General features: G+C 41.9%; 1 protein-coding gene across 1 annotated transcript in view; it reads right to left on the reverse strand.

Moving 5' to 3' along the window:
- Positions 1–27,500, reverse strand: part of LOC133381360 (zinc finger protein ZFP2-like) — a 38,702-nt gene extending 11,202 nt beyond the window's left edge. Inside the window, exons 1-5 of the mRNA XM_061620390.1 lie at positions 27,464–27,500; positions 25,485–25,567; positions 21,687–21,813; positions 14,160–14,321; positions 1,857–1,939 (exon numbers count right to left, since the gene is read on the reverse strand). Coding sequence (XP_061476374.1) covers positions 1,857–1,939; positions 14,160–14,321; positions 21,687–21,813; positions 25,485–25,559 — 447 coding nt within the window. The 5' untranslated portion in view covers positions 25,560–25,567; positions 27,464–27,500. The remainder of the gene's footprint in view (positions 1–1,856; positions 1,940–14,159; positions 14,322–21,686; positions 21,814–25,484; positions 25,568–27,463) is intronic.
- Positions 27,501–27,930: the final 430 nt, after the last annotated feature.

A 27,930-nucleotide genomic window follows, 5' to 3' on the forward strand; every position in this document is an offset into this window, starting at 1 on the left:
GAGGAAAAGGCTACCGACAGCTACTAGCCATGAGGGCAATGTACTACTGTGATGCCCCTGTAAATGTTGTACAGTAATTATCATAAGGGTCAGTTTTGTAGGGTAATTGTGGTAAATGGAGTGAGTGAGAGGGGGGAGTACATGGGTTGGAATGTTGAAGAATGCTGAGTTGTGATTGGCTGAGCATCTGGGTGGTTGAAGGCAGAGCTTGGAAGTAACTAGTTACAAGTAACGAATTACTTGTAATTTATTACTTTTTTGAGTAACGAGTGGGAACTTCATTACACTTTGCTGGTAATAGAACGAGTAGTAACTTCATTACTTTTGAGGAGTAATTGTAATGTTTCCAGCATTACTTTTGTGCATTACTTGGGGGGAAGCAGGGGAAGTCTCCTGCTCCTCTGATTTGTGAATAAAAATCATGTGCTTCAAATTGGGCTTCTCTGCAGCGTTGTTCTTCCTTCATGCTCTATGGGTGCTTAGGAGGCGATGAGGGAGGAGGTGGAGAGCGAGACAAGGTGGAGAAAACAATTGTTTAAGAATTGACAGGAGTGGAAGGAGAAAAGAGCTGGAGGCAATATATATACAAAAATATGTGTGTTGGGGTATCATCATTGCTGGGGGTGGGGTGAGGGCATGTGAGATCCTGTTATGCCATTCTGTTAATCTTATGGATAAAAAATATATTCTCCTACCCTCTGTTTGTGTGTGCTTATTTTTAATGTTTTTTTTAGGCTACTTAGATGTGCAGCAGTCAAGGCCAGCACCTTCTGGGAATTTTTTTAAAAGTAACTGAAATGTAATTGTAGCAATTACTTTTGAGTAAAAGTAAAGTAATCAGTTACTTTCAGAGCAATTGTAATTGTAACAGTAATTACTACTTTTGGGGGGCATGTAACTGTAACTGTAATTTATTACTTTTTAAAAGTAATCTTCCAAGCTCTGGTTGAAAGTATAAGTGAAAGTATGACAGTTGGAGAGAGTTGGTTGTGGTTGTTGTTGGTTCTGGAGGGGTGGATTTATGTTTAGGCGGGTAGCGAGGCAGGTTTCAGGACTAAGATATATAAAGAGAAAACTATTCTATGTAACCACACGCGTGTTGACTGAACAAAAAGTAATCTTGTTTATTTCTTGTGTTAATAAATAAATAGTTTTGGTTTAACACCATGCCTGATCCTTGGCTGGGATATTACAGAACCAGGAGGGTGGGCAGAGCGAATACCAAAGCTGGGAACAGTATCAATGGTGGCAGCGGTGAAGGGAGAGTGTAACAGCAGCAGGTATCCCAAACAACCCAGGGCTGTAATCTTTAAAGGCAGAAAGATACAGGGGGGTTGTGGCCTTTAAGTGCACCCAGACACTACGTAGCAATCTGAGGAGATGACTAAGGTACAGTCTCAGGGCAGTATTGCATTAGAGAGTGTCAGGTGGTGGCGCCTAGTAGTGGGATCTGGAGAGAGAGAGACCTGTACTGGGGCCAGTGGGAGAGATCCGTTACGAGACCACACCCTGAGTAGGGGTGTGACAACTACCTCCCCTGTTGGAGGCAGCATACAACGGAATACCTGCTCCTGGGAATCACTGGAAGAGTGCTGTGGCATTCACGTTCTTCCCAGAGGCATCTGGTTGGCCACTGGGATGGTGGACTAGACGGGTCTTTGGCCTGATCCAGCAGGCCCTTCTGATGTAAGTGTTCAGAGTTTTATGGGAAAAACTCAATAGAGCCAACAGCATCCCTCAAAGGGAGCCCCAGGAGTACAAGGGTGAGAGACAGGCCCCCTACAACTAGTCCCTCTGGAACAAGGATGGACCCTCCGGCTGTCCCCAACTTTTCTCCCCGATGGTCTTTTCCCTACCTGAGCTGGCTGCATGGTGGCTGTTTCCTCTCCAGGTGAAAGGGGGGAGGATCCTGAGTGTTGCTTCAATGCCATTTCACAGCCTGCAAAGGATGAAAAGGAGGCCCAGTTATCACCTAATTCGTACACAGCCTGGTTTAGTCAACCCCCTCATGTCAAGATTGAAAATGAGGTTCTACGGTGGCCACAATGGGTGAGGGAAGGTGGTGACCAAACAGGGCCCGAGAGGCTAAAATGAGTTTGGGGAGATTTATTTTAACTAGGCGAGGAGACGATGAGTGAATTCATTTCAGCTTAGAAAGGATATGAGCATAATCATATCAAACAGAAATCAGCAGCACATTGCACATGAATGTAACTCAGGAAAAGGAGAAATGAGGAACAGTATATGAAAATAATGATTATTTGCAAAAAGAAAACCGAATACGAATATGCAACTTAACTTTTAAACTTTACTTTGAAGCTTATTGTGTGCCCAGAAGAAATGTTACTTATGAAAGGCACAGGTTCTTCACTAGAATACAGAGTGAAGGAGAAAGGATAGACCAATATGTGACTGAATTGAAGCTTTTGGCTCAGACCTGTGAATTTGGGGAGCTGTGTGATTCTCTTATTAAGGATCGCATAGTGTGTGGCATTCAGAAAGACAGATTGAGAGCCAAGTTACTAAGAGAGAGTGATTTAACCCTTGAGTGTGCAGTGAATATACGCAGGGCAGAAGAAGTGGCTGCAAAACAGATGAAAGATTTTGGGACAACATAAAAACAAATGGATGCCTTACAGGGCAAAAGTACCTTTGAAAAGCCAAAAGTAAGCCAGCCTCAGAGCAAATGGAGCTTTGGCACTACTACCAGCCCCCAAGAAAAGGAAATGTCACAGAGGCCTGTAGTAGCAGCAAAGGCCTGCTACAAGTATGGTATCAGTCATCATGACATAAATGCTTGTCCTGCAAATGGGAAGGAATGCAGATGTGGCATACTTAATCATTTTGCTAAAATGTGTAAAACTAGAGATAGAAAACTTCAACGCAGACAAATGTTCTCAGTAGCAGATACAGCTAAAAATGCTCATGATTTCTTCATTGGCACATTGAATTCTACAGTTCTGGAAGATGAATGGTATGTGGAGCTTCTCATAAATGTTCATAAGTATGTGACCTTTAAGATTGACACAGGAGCACAGGCTAATGCAATGTCTTTAAAAACATACAAAGCTTTGCAAGCTGAACCACTTCAGCATTCAAATACCAGATTAATATCCTACTCTGGAGAAAGACTACATATGTCTGGTAAATGTAACCTGGATTGCAAATATAAAGATCAAAGAGCTGAGTTGGAATTTCACATAGTAGACTTTGATGCACAAGCTATACTTGGTCTCCGGGCTGTGACTAATTTAAATTTGGTGCAAAGAGTTAATTTAATGAAAAGAGCTCCAGTAGATCAATGGGATGTTGCAGTTGAATACAAAGATGTATTTGAAGGCTTAGGTTGCTTACCAGAGAAATACGCCATCAAAATCAACCCACAGGCTCCACCTGTAATTCATGCACCTTGGAAGGTTCCAGTGGCACTAAGGGATAAAGTCCAAATGGAACTGACTCGTATGGAGCAATTAAAAGTCATAGTTAAGGTAGAAGAACCTACAGAGTGGGTGAATTCAATTGTGGTTGTAGACAAGCCTGGCCAGGACCAGATAAAAATATGTTTAGATTCAAGAGATATGAACAGAGCAATTTTAAGAGAACATTTTCAATTGCCTACTGTAGAAGAAAATACCAGTAAGCTAGCAGAAGCAGAATTGTTTACAGTTCTTGATGCCAGTAGTGGATTCTGGCAAATTCAGCTAGATGACAACAGTTCCAGGCTATGTACATTTAATACACCTTTTGGCAGGTACCGATTTACAAGAATGCCATTTGGTATCTCTTCAGCTCCTGAGGTCTATCAGAGGATGATCCAACAGACATTTGAGGGTATTGATGGGGTCACATGCTACATAGATGATATCCTGGTTTGGGAAAAGACCAAACAGGAACATGATGAGAGACTGAAGAGAGTTCTGGACAGGTGTCGAGAGAGGAATCTGAAATTGAACAAAGTGAAATGCAAATTTGCCATGACTGAAATAAAATATCTAGGACACATCTTAACCAAAGAAGGACTAAAACCTGATTCATCTAAAATAGAGGCCATCACTGATATGCCCAGTCCAAGTAACAAAGCTGATCTTCATAGATTTCTAGGAATGGTGACTTACCTAGCAAAGTTTATCCCAAATTTGTCAACAGTAACAACCCCTTTAAGACACCTGTTGGCCCAAGATGTTGAATTTTGCTGGAGGTCAGTTCATGAAGCAGCATTCACACAGTTGAAAGAACTGTTAACAAAAACTCCTGTTTTGAAATATTATAATGTGAAAGAACCTGTAACTCTGTTAGTGGACGCTAGTTCTACAGACTTAGGTGCTGTACTGTTGCAAAGAGGTGCACCTGTTGCATATGCTTCTAAAGCAATGACTGCGGCCCAACAGAACTATGCTCAAATAGAAAAGGAAATGTTGGCAATAGTGTTTGGATGCACAAGATTCCATCAATTTCTCTATAGCAAAAACGTGACTGTGGAAACAGACCACAAACCATTGGAGGCAATTTTTAGAAAACCTTTGCATAATGCATCTCCAAGAATCCAAAGATGGCAGTTAACACTGCAGAAATATCAATTACAAGTGCACTATAGACCAGGCAAAGAATTAATAATTGCTGATACCCTGTCCAGGGCATATCTTGAACAGGGTAAAGGAATAAGTTCTGAAGAAGCTGAGGTTGCTGTTAACCTCATGTTATCATATTTACCAATCTCTGAATCAAAACTGAAAGAATTTCAGGTGGCTACTGAAAATGATAGCATTTTGCAAATCCTGAAAAATGCCATTTTGCAGGGTTGGCCAGATAGAAGAGTAGAAGTTCCAGAGTGTATACGTGTTTATTGGAATTACAGACAGGAATTAAGTGTTCATGATGGACTCATTTTTAAAAGTGACAGAATCATAGTACCACAAGATTTGAGGAAAGAGATATTGAATATTATACATGAGAGTCATCTGGGTGTTGAATTATGTAAAAAGTGGGCACGAGAAGCTGTATATTAGCCAGGTATGTGTGCCCAAATTGAAGAATTGGTACTGTCATGTACCACATGTCACACCTTCAGAAATAAAAACCAAAAAGAACCAATGTTACCTCATGAAATTCCAAGAAGACCTTGGCAGAAGCTAGGAATGGACTTGTTTGAATTTGAAAGAAAGGACTATCTACTTTTGGTTGATTATTATTCAAAATATGTAGAAATATGTTTGCTTGAAGACACTACAAGTAGATCAGTAATTTTACACTTCAAATCTATATTTGCAAGACATAGTATACCTGAAGAGGTTGTCAGTGATAATGGCCCTCAGTTTTGCTCTAGAGACTTTAAAATGTTTGCCAAAGATTGGGACTTTGTTCACACAACATCCAGTCCACTATTTCTTCAATCAAATGGAATGGCAGAAAGAGCAATCCAAACAGTAAAGAGGATTCTTAAGAAATCTAGTCTGAATAACACAGATCCTTATCTTAGTTTATTGGATTACAGAAATACGCCTACAGTAGATACAGCCTCACCTGCACAACTTTTAATGGGGAGACGGTTAAGAACCAGGTTGCCTACCTCAGCACCGTTGTTACTACCTCAACAGGTAAAAGGTGACATAAAGACACATCGGAAGAGAAGACAAGAAAAACAGAAGCTTTACTTTTATAAAGGTTCAAAGCCTTTACCACCTTTGCAGCTTGGTGATTCTGTTAATGTTCGGCAAGATGGAGTGTGGAAACCAGCGAGAGTGACTGGGCAAAACATGACTCCAAGATCATATTTGGTTCAGACTGATGATTTAGCTGTCTACAGATGGAACAGAAGAGATCTTCAAAGCACTCCAAGTTGTGAACCAAAAATGGATGAGACTACTGAGACTGCAACTGCACCTCCATAAGAGGTAGACCTATCAGAGTCTCAAGACAACAAAAGTGGAACAGCTGTAGCACAAAGTGCCAGTGATATACCAGAAAAGATTTTGGACCCTGAGTTACCTGTTACTACATCAAGAGGCAGAGTGATCAGAAAACCAATTTGATATAGACAGTAGTTTCTATCTTTTTCTTTTTTTTAAAAAAAGGGAGATGTAATGTGAGTAGGAACTCAAGTGAATTAGATATAGTTGATGGGGGAATCCGTTGGGAGAGGGACCAGTAGGAAAATGAAAGGAGAGCTCTTGGTCATGCTGCAACAGATTGTTAAGTAAAGTTTGTTCCTTCTAACGAGTATTTGTGATTCATTTCAACTCTTGCAAATATTACAGAGGGGAGGAGGCTTTCTAATGGCTTGAAAGGCAGGGGGCTGATTTGGTGAGAGGTGATCCGGACAACAGGGGAAGAAAGACTACTAATTCCTGTTTATGTTCTTTTTTTTTAATAATTTTTATTCAAATTTTTCAAAAGACAAACAAAACAGTAAAAAAACATAACAATACAACAACAACAAAAAATAAAATAGTTGACTTCCGATTTGTCGCAGATCAGCTATAAATATATAATATACATCAAACCTGTCCCTTAATGTATACATACAGGATCACTTTTCTCCATAGGCTATCTTAGTTAATCGTCAAATCCCAATATCATCATTTTATTTTGATCTTTCAACAAAAAGTCTAAGAGAGGCTTCCATTCCTTAAGAAATGTATCTGTCGATTTTTCTCTAAGTAGACATGTCAATTTATCCATTTCTACTAAGTCCATTAATTTCAATAGCCATTCTTCCGTTGTTGGTGTTGATTCCATTTTCCACTTTTGTGCATATAATAATCTTGCTGCCGTAATCATATATAATATTATTCTTCCATATTTCTTTTCTATTTGTTTATCCATAAAACCCAATAAAAAAAATTCTGGTTTTGACTGAATATTTATCTTTAGAGTTTTTTGCATCTTCCTACCTATCTGTGCCCAAAATGATTTTGCCTTTTTACACAGCCACCACATATGATAAAATGATCCTTCTTGTTGTTTACATTTCCAACAAACATTAGAAACATTACTATACATTTTTGACAACTTTTCTGGAGTCATGTACCAACGGTACATCATTTTATAGAAATTTTCTTTAAGATTATAGCATAGTGTAAATCTCAAGCCTTTTTTCCACATATTTTCCCATTGATCCATTTGTATGTTATAACCAAAATTTTTTGCCCACTTTACCATACACTCTTTTACTTGTTCTTCCTCCATATCCATTTTCAGTAAGAGTTTATACATTTTCACAATTATATTTTCATCATTTGTACACAATCCTATTTCAAAATCAGATTTACTTATTTCAAACCCATACATTTTCTTGTCCATTTTATATCTTTCTAACAATTGTAAATAGGCAAACCATTGAAAACTATATCCTTCCTTTGTCAGTTGTTCTCTCTCTTTCATTATATATTCTCCATGTACATTTTCTAATAGTTCTTGATAAGTTAACCATTTCTCTTTTCCAGCCATTTCTCTTCTGTAAAACGCTTCTTGACTTGACTACTAATTCCTGTTTATGTTCTGATGGGCACACACACTATAGTGGTTTTTCCTGGTCACGAGAATGACTCACTCGTAACAAAGCCAAAGCATGCACACAGTCTTGGGTCACATGCCAAGTTCCAGTTGAATTGGATGTTGTTGTTGTTATGTACCTTCAAGTTGATTGCGACTTATGGCGACCCTATGAATCAGTGACCTCGAAGAGCATCTGTTGTGAACCACCCTGTTCAGATCTTGTAAGTTCAGGTCTGTGGCTTCCTTTATGGAATCAATCCATCTCTTGTTTGGCCTTCCTCTTTCTCTACTCCCTTCTGTTTTTCCCAGCATTATTGTCTTTTCTAGTGAATCACGTCTTCTCATTATGTGTCCAAAGTATGATAAACACAGTTTCATCATTTTAGCTTCTAATTATAGTTCTGGTTTAATTTGTTCTATGACCCACTTATTTGTCTTTTTCACAGTCCATGGTATGCGCAAAGCTCTCCTCCAACACCACATTTCAAATGAGTGGATTTTTCTCTTATCCGCTTTTTTAACTGTCCAACTTTCACATCCATACATAGAAATCGGGAATACCATGGTCTGAATGATCCTGACTTTAGTGTTCAGTGATACAACTTTGCATTTGAGGACCTTTTCTAGTTCTCTCATAGCTGCCCCATGAGGTCGGGCCTGGCAACCAAGAGGTCTTCTGTATCTTTAAAAGTTGTGCAGGGCAAAGGGAGAATTCCACCTTGTGGTTTTTCCCATTACAGCATTGCAAGAACACCTGCATTTGGCTGACTTTCTCTTCTCCTAAAGATACAGGATCAGTCTCAGACCCTGAACCTGACAACCCTATTCATGAGAGATGATCTTGGAGACCACTGGTTCATAGGGTTGCTATAAGTCATAATCAACTTGAAGGCATATAACAACAAGTTCTTCTATGACTGGATTTGTCTATTTCCATGTTTCTGTCTGTTATTTGTATTTCTGAAAGTTATATAAAATGTTAATAAAAATATTTCACACACACACAAATACACAAAAGAGAGAGAGAAGGGAGAAAGGGGAGGAGCAAACCCTGCAGAAACAACAAACATGTTTGAGGAGGAATCCACAGAGGGAACATTAGATTGCCTTTCCGTCTATCACCACTTCATTGGATCAGGTCGCTTGTAACATAAGTTGGTGCTTTACACCCCATATTTGGTTTGTAGCCAACTAAGTGCTACTCAGAGTAAAGCCACTGAAAATAATGAACCTAAGTTGTTATGTCTATGAACTTCACGGGGTCTACTCTGAGTAGGACTAGCATTTGATACAACCCCTATGTATTCCTTTTTCTGCCTCCCCCATCTTCCACCCAGGTTGATTCGCTCTCTAGTTGAGTGATGAACGAGAGAAAGAAAATATTTCTGTGGCTTGGCTCCTCCAGTGTGGGGATCACGTCAACGGAACTCTAAGGGTTAATGGGCCAAGGGGGTGGTAGTTCTTAGAGTATGTTACACTTCAGGTTACCAATCGAGAGTGGCAATATGGAAAGGTGCCAATACACAGAAATAGCAGGGGTAGGGGTGGGGGTGGGGGTGGTGATGATGGAGGCCAACCCAAAGGGTATGGCAGCAATGCAGCCCAGCTCCAGCCCTTTGTTTGTTGTTCATGTGCCAGGCCCCAAATGAGGCCCGGAAGTGCGTGCTGCTTGTTCTTCCCCTTTTCTGACTCTGTGGTCCTTGTACCTCCTTACTCTGCCTGGCTAAAAAACAAGGAATCGGCCTTGTCAGTTTCCTTCGGAAGGAGCCAAACCAGGAAAGGAGGAAAAAGACAGCGGGGGGATTAAACCTCCCGGGGTCCCTTTTAATAATCAGAGGACTTCTCCATGCAACATAAGCCGCCTTGCATGGGGTGGTGGCGGTGGGGTGGTGACTGGGTGGGAACCGCGGCTGCACTTCAGGATGCCCGCCAGTTTGGATGGACGCCTTCCCGGAGGATCGGGCTACTACCCCCGAAGGCTCTCTTTCTCCCTCCTCTGCTGCAGCCAGGAAATGCATGGAATGTGGAAAGAGCTTCAGTCATTATCACCACCTTACTTTGCATGAAAGAACTCATACAGGGGACAACACAATGTTTTACATGAATGCATATATTTAGCCTTAGTCAATAAGTCAGAATCAAACAAGTTACATTGCACTGTATCTTAAGGCTATCTTCCACTTCTTATCCAGAAAGTAAATTAACATTATCTCACCCTTGGAATGTTGGCGGCAGCAGCAGCAGCGTCTCTGACCAGGCTTAGAAGCACTGGTAGCTTGCTGTACAAGCTCCTCTCCTTTTATAAAAATGTAAATGTACTACTTTCAAGTCAATTCCGACTTATGGTGACCCTATGAATAGGGTTTTCATGAGTCTGAGAGGCAGTGACTGGCCCAAGGTCACCCAGTGAGCTTCATGGCTATGTGGGGATTCGAACCCTGGTCTCCCAGGTCATAGTCCAACACCTTAACCATTACACTACACTGGCGCTCTCTCCTTTTATCGGCTTTCTGTTATCTGACAGGTGGTTGCATGAGGTCATGACTCAGACTGTGGTGCATCAGTCCAGACACTCTTCTGCCCCCTCAGTGATCTTCAAGGTGTCCCTACTTATCAGTTCCTCCTATCCTTATCTCTCTTTACAACCAACCTGGCAGTTTTCATGGAACACTGGCTGCTGTGCAATTTTTCCTGAGTATAAGGCTGTTCCTTCCAGAGGCTCTCAGAAAGCATTTTAACAGCATTCTAATGATTATCTATAGTACATATGAAGCATTGCCAGTGGAAGTGAGTCAGGTTTAGGACTCTGGTGAGGGGAGGGTGGGGAAGGGGTGCAGTGCGTGGGAGGAACAAGAACAGACACGGAGAGGAGGCAAGTAGGTTCTGGAGGAGGGGCTCTGTTTATGGAGTCTTTCTCTATACAGTAGGGCCCCGCTTATACAGTGGGTTCCATTCTGGACCCCCGCCGTAAAGCAGAAATCGCCATAAAGCGGAAGCCCATTGACTTTAATGGGGCACGTCACGCAAAAATGATGCGAAAATGCTGCAAAATGCAGCGAAAGCAGCTTTAAAAGAGGGGAGGAAAGTCGCTGCATTAGCGGAATGCCGGGAAGCAGAGCGCCGGGAAGCAGGGCCCTACTGTACCTGGTGGGGGAAATCTTCAGCTTCTCAGATGTTGCTGAACTATCACTCCCATCATCTGTGGCCCCAGGCCATGCTCATGGGCCTGATGTGAGCTGTAGCAATAGCTAAAGGGCCAAAGGTTCCCTACACCTATTGTACTGTAGATGTTTGTTTATATATTTGTATACTGCTTCTTGACCACAGCAGTGAACAGATTAATACTGGGTGAGAGGAGGAGATACAAAAGTACAAATACAAAAATCTAGTCAATCAATACAATATTAAGACAATAAAGACAATTTTGGCCTTCCAGATGTTGCTGACCTATAACTCCCACCAGCCTTAGCTGAGCAGGGGTGGTAAGTGAAGCAAGTAGGGCGCCAGCCCCTAGTAAATAACATAAGAACATAAGAAGAGCCTGCTGGATCAGGCCAGTGGCCCATCTAGTCCAGCATCCTGTTCTCACAGTGGCCAACCAGGTGCCTGGGGGAAGCCCGCAAGCAGGACCCGAGTGCACGAACACTCTTCCCTCCTGAGGCTTCCGGCAACTGGTTTTCAGAAGCATGCTGCCTCTGACTAGGGTGGCAGAGCACAGCCATCATGGCTAGTAGCCATTGGTAGCCCTGTCCTCCATGAATTTGTCTAATCTTCTTTTAAAGCCATCCAAGCTGGTGGCCATTACTGCATCTTGTGGGAGCAAATTCCATAGTTTAACTATGCGCTGAGTAAAGAAGTACTTCCTTTTGTCTGTCCTGAATCTTCCAACATTCAGCTTCTTTGAATGTCCAAAAGTTCTAGTATTATGAAAGAGGGAGAAAAACTTTTCTCTATCCACTTTCTCAATGCCATGCATAATTTTATACACTTCTATCATGTCTCCTCTGACCCGCCTTTTCTCTAAACTAAAAAGCCCCAAATGCTGCAACCTTTCCTCGTAAGGGAGTCGCTCCATTCCCTTGATCATTCTGGTTGCCCTCTTCTGAACCTTTTCCAACTCTATAATATCCTTTTTGAGATGAGGCGACCAGAACTGTACACAGTATTCCAAATGCGGCCACACCATAGATTTATACAACGGCATTATGATATCGGCTGTTTTATTTTCAATACCTTTCCTAATTATCCCTAGCATGGAATTTGCCTTTTCCACAGCTAGGTTGACAGTTTCATCGTGCTGTCCACTACAACCCCGAGGTCTCTCTCCTAGTCGGTCACTGCCAGTTCAGACCCCATGAGCGTATATGTGAAATTCAGACTTTTTGCTCCAATATGCATAATTTTACACTTGTTTATATTGAATTGCATTTGCCATTTTCCCACCCATTCACTCAGTTTGGAGAGGTCTTTTTGGAGCTCTTTGCAATCCCTTTTTGTTTTAACAACCCTGAACAATTTAGTGTCGTCAGCAAACTTGGCCACTTCACTGCTCACTCCTAATTCTAGGTCATTAATGAACAAGTTGAAAAGTACAGGTCCCAATACCGATCCTTGAGGGACTCCACTTTCTACAGCCCTCCATTGGGAGAACTGTCCGTTTATTCCTACTCTCTGCTTTCTGCTTCTTAACCAATTCCTTATCCACAAGAGGACCTCTCCTCTTATTCCATGACTGCTAAGCTTCCTCAGAAGTCTTTGGTGAGGTACCTTGTCAAACGCTTTTTGAAATTCTAAGTACACTATGTCCACTGGATCACCTCTATCTATATGCTTGTTGACACTCTGAAAGAATACATCAATAGAATACCAGCAAATGCATTTTAGGCTACGAAAGATAGGAGTCTGATAATGTCAAGAGAAATCCACAGCACATTATTGAATATTGGAGAAATAAGAAATAAGAATCAATATATTAAATTATTATTACTGGGGAAAGAAAAATAGAATATGGTTATGTAAACTTAATTCTATGCAGAAGAAGGTGCAGCTTCATTATATAAACAATAATCATGGCACACCAATGCTATAAATAAATAAATAGTCGTGAGCAGTGAACACGTTTTTTTAACCCCATTGAAACCCCAAATTTCTGCATTCTACTTCGTCCATTTATCTCGCCTCATGTTTTCTTAATAAAGATTCAGTTCTGTATTGGTAAATGGGAGGTCATGGGACAAACACATTTCCATCATTTTAGGGGCTGACACTGAAGCATTTGTAAGGTTTGTCCCCTGAATGAGTTCTTTGATGCAAAGTAAGGGTGCTACTCCGACTGAAGCTCTTTCCACATTCCAAGCATTGATAAGGTTTGTCCCCTGTATGAGTTCTTTGATGCGAAGAAAGGTTGCCACTCTGACTGAAGCTCTTTCCACACTCCAAGCATTTATAAGGTTTGTCCCCTGTATGAGTTCTTTGATGTAAAGTAAGGATGCTACTCCGACTGAAGCTCTTTCCACATTCCAAGCATATATAAGGTTTGTCCCCTGTATGAGTTCTTTCATGCGAGGTAAGGGTGCTATTCTGACTGAAGCTCTTCCCACACTCCAAGCATTTATAAGGTTTGTCCCCTGTATGGGTTGTTTGATGTTTAGTAAGGGCGCCCTTGTAACTGAAGCTCTTTCCACACTCCAAGCATTGATAAGGTTTCTCCCCTGTATGCGTTCTTTGATGTTTAGTAAGGGTGCTACTTTGATTGAAGCTCTTTCCACACTCCAAGCATTGATAAGGTTTATCGCCCGTATGAATTCTTTGATGTTTAGTAAGGGTGCTACTATGTCTGAAGCTCTTTCCACACTCCAAGCATTTATAAGGTTTGTCCCCTGTATGAGTTCTTTGATGTGAAGTAAGGTGGTGATAATGACTGAAGCTCTTTTCACATTTCAAGCATTGATAAGATTTGTCCCCTGTATGAGTTCTCTGATGTGAAGTAAGGGTGCCATGCTGACTAAAGCTCTTTCCACACTCCAAGCATTTATAAGGTTTGTCCCCTGTATGAGTTCTTTCATGCGAAGTAAGGTGGTGATAATGACTGAAGCTCTTTCCACATTCTAGGCATGTATATCGTTTGTTTCCTATGGGACTCTTCTGATCTCTTGTCAGATTATACCTCTGGCTGAAACACTTCTCACAATCAGAGCAGGTATAAAGTTTTCCCCCTGTGTGACTTCTGTGATGTCCAGCCAGGTGATAATCTTTGATAATCTTACCACACTCCAAGCATTGAGAGAATTTCTCTGCTGTGCAAATTTTCTCATGGCTAACAATCAAGAACCGGTCAGAACAGCTTTTGCCACCTTTGGAGAATTTATGTGGTTTCTCCCCAGTATGGTTTTCTTGACTGGAAGCAAGACTTTCACTCTGACTGATACTTTTCCAACAGCCTAAGGATGTACTTGGTTTCTCTCTGGTGTGAACTGTCTGATGTCTAACAAGGCTCAATTTATCAAAAGATCCCTTCCTATATTTCAAGCATTTGTACTGTTGCTCTGTCACATGCCTTCCGTGATGTGTATTTAGATTTTTTTGACAACTGAAGATTTTACTGCACTCTCGAGACATTCTTGTTTCCTTTAGGTGATGAGTTTCCCATGGAATTGTATATTCACCATCCTGAGAAGCTCTGGATTCATCCCCTTGTTTATGCTTTTGTCTGCCCTCTTGTCTCTTTCCTCCATCTTGATTCCCCAATTTCTGTTCCTTCTTCTCCTCAACTCTTTTTGGTGATGCTTCTGATGGTTCCCCCTCATCTGTGAGCCCCCAGATATATCCTGATGGAATAAAAAGGAAATACTGTATATATCTGTTTATGCTGTAAACTTTGAAAAAATATTTCTGAAATCTCTCTTGGTGTCAGAATGTAAACTTTGAGGCCTTGTAATGTTACGTGTTACAGATCTCTCTCAGTAGTAACTGCTTGCCCACTCTAAGATGCACATCTTAACATTGTGAGAGGGTTTGAGTGTGTCGAAGAAGCTGAGAGCAATGCCACCAGGAGTCTAGACCAAGAGGCTAGACTTCTAGCAGGGTCACCCAAAGCAGAATGGTTGAAGTTGAGACACCAGACTAAGATGCATCCAAACTCAGAGGAAGGCAATGGTAAACCACCTCTGAATACCTCTTACCACAAAAACCCTATGAACAGAGTATCCAAAATGCAACATGAGATAGTGCTGGAAGATGAGACCCCCAGGTCAGAAGGCACTCACTGAGCTACTGGGGAAGACCAACAGTCAAGTATGAGTAACGCTGTGACTTATGATGCAACAGGGTCAAACGATTACAACAACTACTGTATAGAGATAGAAGAGGATAATAAAAAAGGTAGAACAAGAGCTTTATTCCAAAATATTAGAGAAAGGAAAGGAAAATTTAAGTTTGTCCCCGTATGACAAACCCTGTGAATAGACTATACAATATGAAACACGAGATAGTGCTGGAAGATGAGACCCCCAGGCCAGATGGCACTCACTGAGCTACCGCGGAAGACAAGTAGTGCTGTGACTAATTATGCAACTGGGTCAAAGCCAAAAGGAAGCACAGAGGTTGATGCACTCAGATGCAAAAGTCTGGAGTTGTGTGACATACACAATAGGAACATACAATGTGAGAAGCATGAACCAGGGAAAGTTAGAAATTGTCAAACAAGAAATGGAACGCATCACCATTACAATACTTGGCGTGAGTGAATTAAAATGGATGGGAGTGGGATATTTCATTCAGGCTACTACAAAGTATTTTATGCAGGAAATGAGAAATTAAGAAGAAACAGAGTTGTTTTAATAGTGAGAAGTGATGTGGCAAAAGCAATTAGGAGCTATAACACTAGGTCTGATCGAGTGATATCAATGAAACTCAACGGGAAACCTGTTAACATAACCATTACCCAAGTCTATGCTCCAATGGCAAACACAGAAGAAGAGGAATTGGAGAGATTTAAAACAGAAGTCCAGGAAGAAATTGATCACACACTAAAACAAGATGTGCTGATAATCATGGGGAACTGGAATGCAAAAGTAGGGAACAGAGAAGAACTAGGAATTGTGGGGAAATGGGGCCTAGGAGACAGAAATGAAGCAGGAGAAAGACTTGTTGAATTCTGTGAAGTCAATAATTTATTTCTAGCAAACACGTTTTTTCAGCAACCAAAAAGATGACTGTACACATGGACATCACCAAATGGTCAATATATGAAACTGAGTTTATCATACTTTAGACACATAATAAGAAGACACGATTCACTAGAAAAGACAATAATGCTGGGAAAAACAGAAGGGAGTAGAAAAAGAGGAAGGCCAGACAAGAGATGGATTGATTACATACAGGAAGCCACAGACCTGAACTTACAAGGTCTGAACAGGGTGGTTCATGACAGATGCTCTTGGAGGTCCCTGATTCATAGGGTCGCCATAAGTCGTAATCGACTTGAAGGCACATAACAACAACAAAAACAGAGATAAAGACCTCAATGGATGACTGACAATACTCTTAAAATGGTTAAAGAGGGAAGGAAAGCAAAAGCAAAAGGAGATAGAAACACGGTCAGAGCCCTAAATGCAATAATACAGCGACTAGTACGTAGGGACAAAGAATTATTACAAAACTACTGTATAGAAATTATTCTTGTTATGTGCCTTCAGGTCGATTACGACTTATGGCAACCCTATGAATCAGTGACCTCCAAGAACATCTGTCATGAACCGCCCTGTTCAGATCTTGTAAGTTCAGGTCTGTGGCTTCCTTTATGGAATCAATCCATCTCTTCTTTGGCCTTCCTCTTTTTCTACTCCCTGCTGTTTTCCCCAGCATTATTGTCTTTTCTAGTGAATTGTGTCTTCTCATTATGGGTCTCAAGTATGATAACCTCAGTTTCATCCTTTTAGCTTCTAGTGATAGTTCTGGTTTAATTTGTTCTAACACTCAATCATTTCTCTTTTTCAAGGGGAGAAGTGAGGAAAGTTGTTATAGGAGGAGGAAGTGAATGTAAAAGAACCAGGGAGATCCTCCTGCAGTTGAAAATCCAGCTGACTATTCCTTCTATCTGCCACCATTGTGCGACTGGCTTTGCCCCTGCACCACCATTTGGTGAGCCTCAGTAATTTTCCGGTGTCTCAAGGCAGCACTGGGGGTAAAACGCTTGAGAACTCCTGTACTAAGTAATGCTGAAGGGAGACCACCTCTAATTCGACAATGTAGATTTCTGACTACTCAGAACTATGCAAATTTTGTCACAGTTCCCAGAGGAGGGATCCCATGACACATCTGGGCATCTACCTTCTGATCCCTCCTCTTCTGAAAAGCCTTGGACAGAGAGGACTTCTCTTCCTTCCCCTTCCAGCCAAGAGATGTGGCTGGGTTTCAAACTCACATGTACTTTTTAAAACAAAACAAAAATCTACACATGAATCTGCCTTAACCAGAGCCAGTCTATTGGCCTATTCAGAAGCAGGTGACTGGGAGGGGCATCACTACACATCTGACCTTTCCGGGGTGGTGTCACTGCAGCCTACCTTGAGGGAGAGGGGTAGGATCAAGGTAATGGGGAGGTTGGGGCTGTGTGGCCAAACTGGCAGAGCCATGCAGGTGCTCCACACAGCCCAAACCTAACCCTCCACGTCGGCTGCTCCTGGGTTTATCCAGCTTAATACTGTGTACTCTGAACAAATTCTACCCACTAGTGTTACCAGGTCTCTGGTTTTCGGCTGGAGTCTCTGTTTTTTTGGGCTGCCCTCTGGCTCTCCGGCTAGCACCCCTTAATCTCTGGACTCTCAGCTTCAATTTTAAAAAAAATTAAGTTTATAGGTGGTCTAGTTCCCGAGATATACACCAAAACGTCAGCACCTCCCACAACTGTTTAATCAATTTAACTGATACGAAGCTCAAGTTGGTTCCTAGTTCCCAGTTCCTTATTTGCTTGAAAGTTCAAAACACTAAAAAAGAAGAGTTGACAACTACAGCAACTTCAAACCAAACTTAACATGTCTCTGAACCCCAAAATATATGTTGGGGTAACCTGTATGATATATCGCTGTGATTGGGGGACTCTCCCTGTCAAGAATAACAATACATTTATGCAATCAAAATCATCAGGCTTCTGATATTATCATGAATACATAATGATGTCATAAAATCATTAAAAAAAAGTAACTGGGTGTGCCCACCCCAAACTCTGCTCTGGGACAGGGCAAATCATATACCCCAGGAAAGGGGAGGGTGTCCTCTGTGAGATGCCACTGCATCACACCTGGCCCAGAGCTTCTGCTGGGGGCAAGGCACGGAAGAGGGCACCTATGCAAAATCACAGGAAAAAATAAGTAACTGGGGGTGCCTGTGATGTCCTTATATGTTAAAAACTGTAAATATGGTAAGTGCGGGTTTATATAGGGATATATGGTAAGTGAATTGAGTAAGAGGGGGGAGTACATGGACTAGAATGCTGGAGAATGTTGGATGATGATTGGCTGAGTGTTTGAATGGCTGAAGGTATAAATGAGAGGATGACAGTTGAGTTGGAGAGGTTGTTGGGGGGAGTTGAGAGGAGAGTTGAGATTGGAAAGCAGTTGAAGTGGGAGGCAGTTGGGATTGAGTTGACAGAGTTCTGAGGGAAGTTTGGATTCTATTAGGCTGATATTTAGACAGAATATATATAACTGGAAACATAAAGAGTGACACTATATGAAACCATACGCTTGTTAAACATTCCTAAAGTAATCTTGTTATTTCCTAGTGTTATCAAATAAATACTTTTATTGGTTTACTAAAAGCCTGATCCTTGGCTGGGGATATACAGACCAGAAGGGAGGGCAGGGTAATTACCAAGGCTGAAGGGAAACTGTATCTAATGGTGGCAGCGGTGAAGGGAGATATTGTAACAACGACAAGTATCCAGAGCAACCCAGGATTGTATGCTTTATAAACAAAGATACAAGGGGGTTGTGGACAGCAAGGGCACCCAGACACAAAGTAACAAGCCACAGGGAGACTAAGGTGAAGTCTCTAGCAGTATTGTTTACAGGGAGTGGCTGGTGGGGCTGCCTAGCAGTGGGATCTTGAGAGATCTGTGCTAGAGCGGAGTAAGAAAAAATAAAAATGACGATCCTGACTGGTGGTGTCCTGAGGTGGTGCCTAGTGAAAGGCGGTAGCCACAAGCAGGTGGGGACATGACAGGTGGAGCCAAAGGTGGAATTGTCATAGTGCCCACCCCAAAATCTGCTCTGGGACAGGACAAATCATATACCCCAGGAAAGGGGAGGGTGTCCTCTATGAGACGCCACTGCATCCTGCCTGGCCCAGAGCTTCTGTTGGGCGCAGGGCATGGGAGAAGACATCTATACAAAATCAAAGCAGAAAAAGACATACAGGAAAAATAAGTAATTGGGGGTGCCCACCCCAAAATATGCTCTGGGCCAGGACAAATCATACACCCCATGATAGGGGAGGGTGTCCTCTATGAGATGCCACTGCGTCCCGCCTGGCCCAGAGCTTCTGCTGGGCACAGGGGAAGGATAAGGGCATCTATGCAGACAGAAAGGGAAGAGAATCTTCTTACTCTTACTCATTTCTCAGACCTCTTTCTGAAGTGAAGGGTCAAATCTGTAAAGACGTTTGGAGCAGCCACATTAAAAGATAAGGGCAGGGCATTCCAGGCAGAGGGTTGCCAACCCTGCTTGGATATGAATGTCTTTGCAGAGGATCCCTAGTCAAGCTTTACCAACAGCACAATCCAAACTATATCTACTCAGAAGTAAGTCCTGTTGAGTTCCATGGGGGCTTAGTCCCTTAGTACGTGTGTTTAGAATTGCAGCCTTCACTTATTCAGATATAAATCAGTCAGAACATTTTTTTTTTTTTGACTGATGAAATTTCTCCCGGGTAGGGAGAAACGTAGAGATCAACCTCAAAAGCCTGTTTTTGTTGGGAGGACTGGATTTCATTAATTTATGAGATAAGGTCCAGCCAACAATGCCGGACGGACTTCCGAACAAGCTCTATCTGTATAAGCGATACGTTTATCTTTTCTTCAAAGAGAGAACGGACTAACAGGCAAGCACCCTTCTTTCTATTATTTTTTTTACTTGGTTTAAATTGTTGCAGCAAAAGGAGATTTGTCAGATTGATCGGCTTTGGAAAACTTCTGGGTGAGCTATAACTCTTCTCTGTTATTCACGAAATTAACAGCTTATCTCTGTTTCTGTCGCAAAAAGCTGTCCTGGAAGTGCATTCTAAAGATAATAAACAGAAGAGGGATTTCTATTCCTGATTTCTATTCCGAGGAATATTATATTGTCTGGGACTATTCTCTTTTTGGTCTATTTTATTTTGACGAATCTGCTTCTTCACGACGCCACTAACTGTTTTGATGCTGGGAACTAAATTTGTTTTGCATTCTTGAACATAGAGAGATAAGGCAGGTTGCTCTGTTTATACTGTGATGTCATCAAGCCTGGAATATTAACCCAATTGTTGCTGAAATAAGAAGTGGTTCTTCTTTATTTTTGTTTTGCTTTGTTTTCGTGGTTTTAAAAATGGCAATCAAGAAAGTGGCTGAGAATCTGGAAGTAACTGTTTCAGAAAATAATGGATGAGATTGAGATAACGAAACAAACCCTGCGACAGGGTAGTAAGGAGCTGAAAATTGAACTGAGCAAAATGACGCAGGAGCTTAAAGAAATAGGGGATCCTGTGAGAGAGGAGAATGAGATCAGAGATGAGAAAAGAAAAAATAAAGGGAAGATACAGGCCCTGGAGATTGGAACAAATGTGGAATTGGAAAAAGATCTGGAGTTTATGGATTTTAGAAATAAAATCTACTGTTTGGAATTTAACGTTATCTTTGAAGAAATTAATGAAGATATTAGAGATAAAGTTATCAATGGCTTGGATAATCTTCTGGACTGGAATGATGTGATGGAGCTTGATATAGAGAAAATCTATGGAATTAACTGCAGCCATGTGACAATGGAAAAACTCTTAAGAGATGAGCCAGTGCATTTTGTAAAAAAGAAGAACACAGATATGACTTTACAACAGTATTTCAGCAACTTATTCAGAATGGATGGCAAGAAAATATTTGGGATAGAGGAAATTCCCATCAGACTCTTATTATATGACTATGGCTACAACAGCAAGATTATTATGGAATACTGATAATGGAAGATTGGACACTGAAATTATTGGACTTAACAGGACTATTGAAGATGGAAGATGGAACTAATAGGGATAATGGAATAATGGCTATTGAAATTATTGGACCTAACAGATTCTGATGAGATGGATTAATCAAAATGTTTATTTGGACTATGGTTATGACAATAAGATTATTATAATTATTAACGAGATGGATTAATTGACATGTTTATTTGGAGAAAAATTGATAGATATATTTCTTAAAGAATTGAAACCTCTCTTTGACTTTTTGTGGAAAGAATAAAGTAATGTTTATGAGATTTGATGATTAATTAAGATAACTACTGGAGGAAAGTGATTTTATAATATGATTTAAGAGACAGGATTGTTATATATTGTAGACCTATAACTGATTTGATATGTGACAAATGGGAAGTCAACATTTTATTTTATTTTTTGTTTAATCATTTTTGTTTTGTTTTGTTTTTTGTCTTTGAATGTTTTATGATTTTGTTTTCTATGTTTTATGAAAATTTGAATAAAAATTATTGTAAAAAAAAAAAAAGAATTGCAGCCTTCAGGGGCATCCATCTTTACTCCCGAATGCTCCCATCTAACATCTCCACAACACTAGGCTCCTTTCTTCCTACAGTGACCTTATGGTGACTGGCCTGGCCTGAAGGCACTTAAACCCTTCTTGCCAAAAGCAAGTAGACTAGATTAAATGTTCCCTACCCAGGCTCCATCTTTTAGCTAAGATATCTAGCTTAATTTCCAGTCAGATATTTTTTTTATTGTACACTTCAAGCAACTGTGATTGATGCTTAATGTATCATGCTTAATGACATCACTTGGGTCCGCCCCTAAAATCTCAGGTTCTGGGATGCTTCTGACCTGGCAACCCTACTTCCCACCCATTCCCAAAAAGGACCCAGTAGTGCTCTTCTCATGCTCTAATGTCCAAGGTTAGTTCATCAACGCTCTCCCACTCATCTCATTTGGATCCTTACCCAGAAAGGTGATCATCTCATGAATCCCCACCATGACCTCCTCGTAAAGAGCTCTCTGGCCTGGATCCAGCAGGACCCATTCCTCCTCCGTGAAATACAAGGCCACCTCCTCGAAGGTCACCGGCCCCTGGAAGATGAAAACAAACACCTTCCTCGTAAACACTCTCAGGCAAGGTGTGGAAATCATCTACCCTCTACTCACAGTCGGAAGGGAGATGCGATAAGTGGGGATTTTTCCTTCATTGTTCACAAATCACCGGGTCAAGGTGGCATTTACCTATGGGCAAAATTCTTAAAGAACTCAAGTGTGAAATCACGGATCTTCTAACAAAAATATGTATCTTGTTCCTGAGATTGCCTTCCACGTATGAATACTAGTAAGTGGCCAATACAATACAGATTTTTAAAAGGGGGATCCAAAGGGGATCCAGGAAATTAAAAGGCTGATTAACTTAATACCTCTTTTCAGAAAACTAGTAGTAAACATTATAAAAGACAGAATTATCAAACATATGGAAGAACAGGTCTTTTTATTTATTTATTACTTGTTTTATATCTCACCCTTCTTTCCAGCAGGAGCCCAGGGCAGCAAACAAAAGCACTAAAAACTTTAAAACTTCATAAAAACAAACTTTAAAACACATTAAAACAAAACATCTTTAAAAATGTTTCTTAAAAAAGCTTTCAAAACATCGTCTAAGATTAAAAACATTTTAAAAAAGGTTTAAGAAAATATTAAAAAGCAATTCCAACACAGACGCAGACTGGGATAAGGTCTCTACTTAAAAGGCTTGTTGAACGAGGAAGGTCTTCAACAGGCACTGAAAAGATAACAGAGATGGTGCCTGTCTAATATTTAAGGGGAGGGAATTGCACAGGGTAGGTGCTGCCACACTAAAGGTCCATTTCCTACGAACGAACCTCCTGATAAGATGGTATCTGCAGGAGCCCCTCACCTGCAGAGCCCAGTGATCGACTGGGTATATAAGGGGTAAGACCGTCTTTCAGTTATCCTGGTCCCAAGCTGTATAGGGCTTTGTACACCAAGATTAGAACCTTGAACTTGGCCCGGTAGCAAATGAGCAGCCAGTGCAATTCTTTCAGCAGTGGGGTGACATGTTGGCAATACCCTGCCCCAGTGAGCAGTCTCGCTGCCGCATTTTGCACCAGCTGCAACTTCTGGACCAACCTCAAGGGCAGCCCCACATAGAACACATTACAGCAATCCAGCTTGGAGGTTACCGGTGCATGGACAACAGTGGTCAGGCTATCCCAGTCCAGAAACGGCCGCAGCTGTCTTACCAGCCGAAGCTGATAAAAGGCACTCCTAGCCACTGAGGTCACTTGGGCCTCCAGTAACAAAGATGAAGCAGAACCAGTATGGCTTCTTCCCTTAGGCTACTGTGTGCAGTTCTGGGCAAAAAGGATATTGTAGAGCTGTAAAAAGGTTCAGAAAGGGGCAACTGAAATGATCAAGGGTTAGAGCAACTCCTTTATGAGGAACAGTTACAACTTTAGGAACTTTATAGTTTACAAAAAAGATGAGTAAGGAAGGATGTGACAGAGATGTATATAGTTATGCATGGTGTGGAGACACTGGACAGAGAGAAGCTTTTCTCCCTCTCTGATACTCCAGTCCAGGGCCATCCAAGAGAGGTAAATGTTGGCAGCTTCTGGACAAATAAAAGGAAGCACTACTACACATAGCACAGAGTTGAACTCTGGAATTCACTACCACAATTTCCACTAATTTCCAGGCTCCCGCTGGGAGGAAGGGCGGGATATAAATCCAATAATAAATAAATAAATAAATAAATAAATAAATGGGCCCCAACTTGCATGGCTTTAAAAGAGGATGAGACAAATTCACGGAAGAAAAGGCTACCGACAGCTACTAGCCATGAGGGCAATGTACTACTGTGATGCCCCTGTAAATGTTGTACAGTAATTATCATAAGGGTCAGTTTTGTAGGGTAATTGTGGTAAGTGGAGTGAGTGAGAGGGGGGAGTACATGGGTTGGAATGTTGAAGAATGCTGAGTTGTGATTGGCTGAGCGTCTGGGTGGTTGAAGGTATAAATGAAAGAATGGCAGTTGGAGAGAGTTGGTTGTGGTTGGTTATGGAGGGGTGGATTTATGTTTAGGTGGGTAGCGAGGCAGGTTTCAGGACTAAGATATATAAAGAGAAAACTATTATATGTATCCACACGCATGTTGACTGAACGTAAAGTAATCTTGTTTATTCCTTGTGTTAATAAATAAATAGTTTTGGTTTAACAACACGCCTGATCCTTGGCTGAGATATTACAGAACCAGGAGGGGGGGCAGAGCAAATACCAAAGCTGGGAACAGTATCAATGGTGGCAGCGGTGAAGGGAGAGTGTAACAGCAGCAGGTATCCCAAACAACCCAGGGCTGTAATCTTTAAAGGCAGAAAGATACAAGGGGGTATACAGGGGGGTTGTGGCCTGTAAGTGCACCCAGACACTACGTAGCAATCTGTGGAGGAGACAAAGGCACAGTTGTGATGTCTTTATATGTTAAAACCTGTAAATATGGTAAGTGCGGGTTTATTAAGGGATATATGGTAAGTGAATTGAATGAGAGGGGGGAGAGGCTGGAAGGCTGGAGAATGCTGGATGATGATTGGCTGAGTGTTTGAATGGCTGAAGGTATAAATGGGAGGATGACAGTTGAGAGGATGTCGGTGGTGAGAGTTATTTGGATGGGTTGGTTGGCAGAGTTCTGAGGGAGGGTTGGATTATATTTGGCTGATATTTAGACAGTATATATATGACCAGAAACATAAAGAGTGACACTATATGAAACCATACGCTTGTTAAACATTCCTAAAGTAATCTTATTTCCTGGTGTTATCAAATAAATACTTTTATTGGTATACCAAAAGCCTGATCCTTGGCTGGGAATACACAGACCAGAAGGGAGGGCAGGGTAATTACCAAGGCTGAAGGGAAACTGTATCTAATGGTGGCAGCGGTGAAGGGAGATATTGTAACAACGACAAGTATCCGGAGCAACCCAGGATTGGAAGCTTTATAGACAAAGATACAAGGGGGTTGTGGACAGCAAGGGCACCCAGAAACAAAGTAACAAGCTATAGAGAGACTGAGGCAAAATCTCTAGCAGTATTGTTTACAGGTAGTGGCTGGTGGTGCTGCCTAGCAGTGGGATCTTGAGAGATCTGTGCTAGAGAGGAGTGAGAAAAAATAAAAACGATGATCCTGACTGGTGATGTCCTGAGGTGGTGCCTAGTGAAAGGCGGTAGCCACAAGCAGGTGGGAACCTGACAGGTGGAGCCAAAGATGGGACCATCACAACAGTCTCAGGGAAGTATTGTGTTACAGAGTGTCAGGTGGTGGTGCCTAGTAGTGGGATCATGAGAGTCCTGTGCTGGGGCCAGTGGGAGAGATCTGTTATGAGACCACACCCTGAGTAGGGGTCTGACAATTACCTCCTCTGTTGGAGGCAGCACGCAATGGAATACCTGCTCCTGGGAATCACTGGAAGAGTGCTGTGGCGCTCACGTTCTTCCCAGAGGCATCTGGTTGGCCACTGGGATGGTGGACTAGACGGGTCTTTGGCCTGATCCAGCAGGCCCTTCTGATGTAAGTGTTCAAAGTTTCATGGGAAAAACTCAACAGAGCCAACAGCATCCCTCAAAGGGAGCCCCAGGAGTACAAGGGTGAGAGTCAGGCCTCCTTACAACTAGTCCCTCTGGAACAAGGATGGACCCACTCCAGCTGTCCCCAGCTTTTCTCCCCGATGGTCTTTTCCCTACCTGAGCTGGCTGCATGGTGGCTGTTTCCTCTCCAGGGGAAAGGGGGGAGGATCCTGAGTGTTGCTTCAATGCCATTTCACAGCCTGTGAAGGGAGAAAAGGAGGCCCAATTATCACCTAATTCGTACACAGCCTGGTTTAGTCAACCCCCTCATGTCAAGATTGAAAATGAGGTTCTACGGTGGCCCCAATGGGTGAGAGAAGGTGGTGACCAAACAGGGCCCGAGAGGCTAAAATGTGTTTGGGGAGATTTATTTTAACTATGTGAGGAGACGATGAGTGAATTCATTTCAGCTTAGAAAAGATATGAGCATAATCATATCAAACAGAAATCAGCAGCACATTGCACATGAATGAAACTCAGGGAAAGGAGAAATGAGGAACAGTATGTGAAAATAATGATTATTTGCAAAAAGAAAACCGAATATGACTATGCAACTTAACTTTTAAATTTTACTCAGAAGAAGAATATGCAAGGTTAAAACGAACTACAGCTTAACTGCTGCTGAATCCTACACTGGCCCACCTAAACTCCACCAGCCCTCTAGTTCGAGCCAACTACATGATCTCAGCTGACCCAACTACATGGCCATTTGATGGATGAGAAGAACATCCCTCCTGCATGCCCCTTTCCCTTCCAGAATCAGCAGGCCTCCTTTCTCGCCTCCATTGCCTTTAACTTGGTAGTCCCTTTCTCCCACCAGGAAAAAAAAACCTCACCACCTCCTGGCCTTTCCATCTCACCTCTCAACTGTATATTTAAAATCAACAGTCTTTTTATATGATTTATTAAAAAGGATGCATCTTCCCACCTGACTGCCGCTTCTCCTTCCTTCACAAGGGACATCAGGCTCCAAAACCCAACCTTGCCCCCCTCTCAGCCTGAGATTGTTCTCTTCCCCCGTCCCCCCATATCTCCCCCACAAAATCCCTCTTAAGGTGCTGTCGTCAACCAGGCTCCTTCACTAGCTGAGCACCGAAAGGGCCTGGCTGCTCTTGAGGGCTCTTTTTCTGCTGCGTAACAAAGCCAAAGCATGCACACAGTATTGGGTCACATGCCAAATTCCAGTTGAATTGGATGTTGTTGTTGTTATGTGCCTTCAAGTCGATTGCGACTTATGGCAACCCTATGAATCAGTGACCTCCAATAGCATCTATCATGAACCACCCTGTTCAGATCTTGTAAGTTCAGGTCTGTGGCTTCCTTTATGGAATCAATCCGTCTCTCGTTTGGTCTTCCTCTGTTTCTACTCCTGTTTTTCCCAGCATTATTGTCTTTTCTAGTGAATCACGTCTTCTCATTATGTGTCCAAAGTATGATAAGCTCAGTTTCATCATTTTAGCTTCTAATTATAGTTCTGGTTTAATTTGTTCTATGACCCACTTATTTGTCTTTTTCACAGTCCATGGTATGCGCAAAGCTCTCCTCCAACACCACATTTCAAATGAGTGGATTTTTCCCTTATCTGCTTTTTTAACTGTCCAACTTTCACATCCATACATAGAAATCGGGAATACCATGGTCTGAATGATCCTGACTTTGGTGTTCAGTGATACATCTTTGCATTTGAGGACCTTTTCTAGTTCTCTCATAGCTGCCCTCCCCAGTCCTAGCCTTCTTCTGATTTATCGAGTATTGTCTCCATTTTGGTTAATGACTATGCCAAGGTATTGATAATCCTTGACAGGTTCAATGTTCTCGTTGAACTGGATAAGAGCTACCAAATGGCTAATAAATATTGTAGGTCTTCTACAGGACCCAAAACCTTTTTTCATCTGCCTAGGACAAGTGTGCAAGGAGCACTTTTGCCAACTTTTTTTCCCTAGCCCTGGTTCTGAATGCGTCTAACCCTCTTTGAAAGCTATCCAAACACAGCAAGCCTGGGGGAGGAGGCATGCATAGTTCACAGCTCCCTGAACTCCAAAGTATTTAGAAAAGCCCACCCCAAAATGTGTTCTAGGACAAGACAAATCACACACCCAAGGTATAGGGAGAGTGTCCTTCATGAGATGCCACTGGATGCTTCCCAGCCCAGAGCTTCCTGTGGGCACATGGAATGGACAAGGGCATCTCTGCACAACAAAAACACACAAAGTATGTAACAAAAATTAAGTAACTGGGGGTGCTCACCACAAAACGTTCTTGACCCAGGACAAGTCGTACACAAGCAAACAGGAGGGGGCCCTCTATGAGAAGATGCTGAATTTCCCCCTTCCCATGGCCCAGAGCTTCCTGTGGGCACATGGCACAGAGTCAAGTGAGTCTCTGCATACTACAAATAGCCAATATACGCCTATATATGCCCACTAGCACTATACCTGGCATTATGTTTGTTTGCAAGTGCCAACCATCAGCTGATTATTGGAGCTTCCTGCATAGCGCCATGTGTGACCCGATTACCTGTTGTCATCGGAGATGCCAGGCATTGAATGTGGGACCTCTTGCA

The sequence above is a fragment of the Rhineura floridana genome, chromosome 3 (genome assembly GCF_030035675.1).
Source record: "Rhineura floridana isolate rRhiFlo1 chromosome 3, rRhiFlo1.hap2, whole genome shotgun sequence".
NCBI lineage: Eukaryota > Metazoa > Chordata > Lepidosauria > Squamata > Rhineuridae > Rhineura > Rhineura floridana.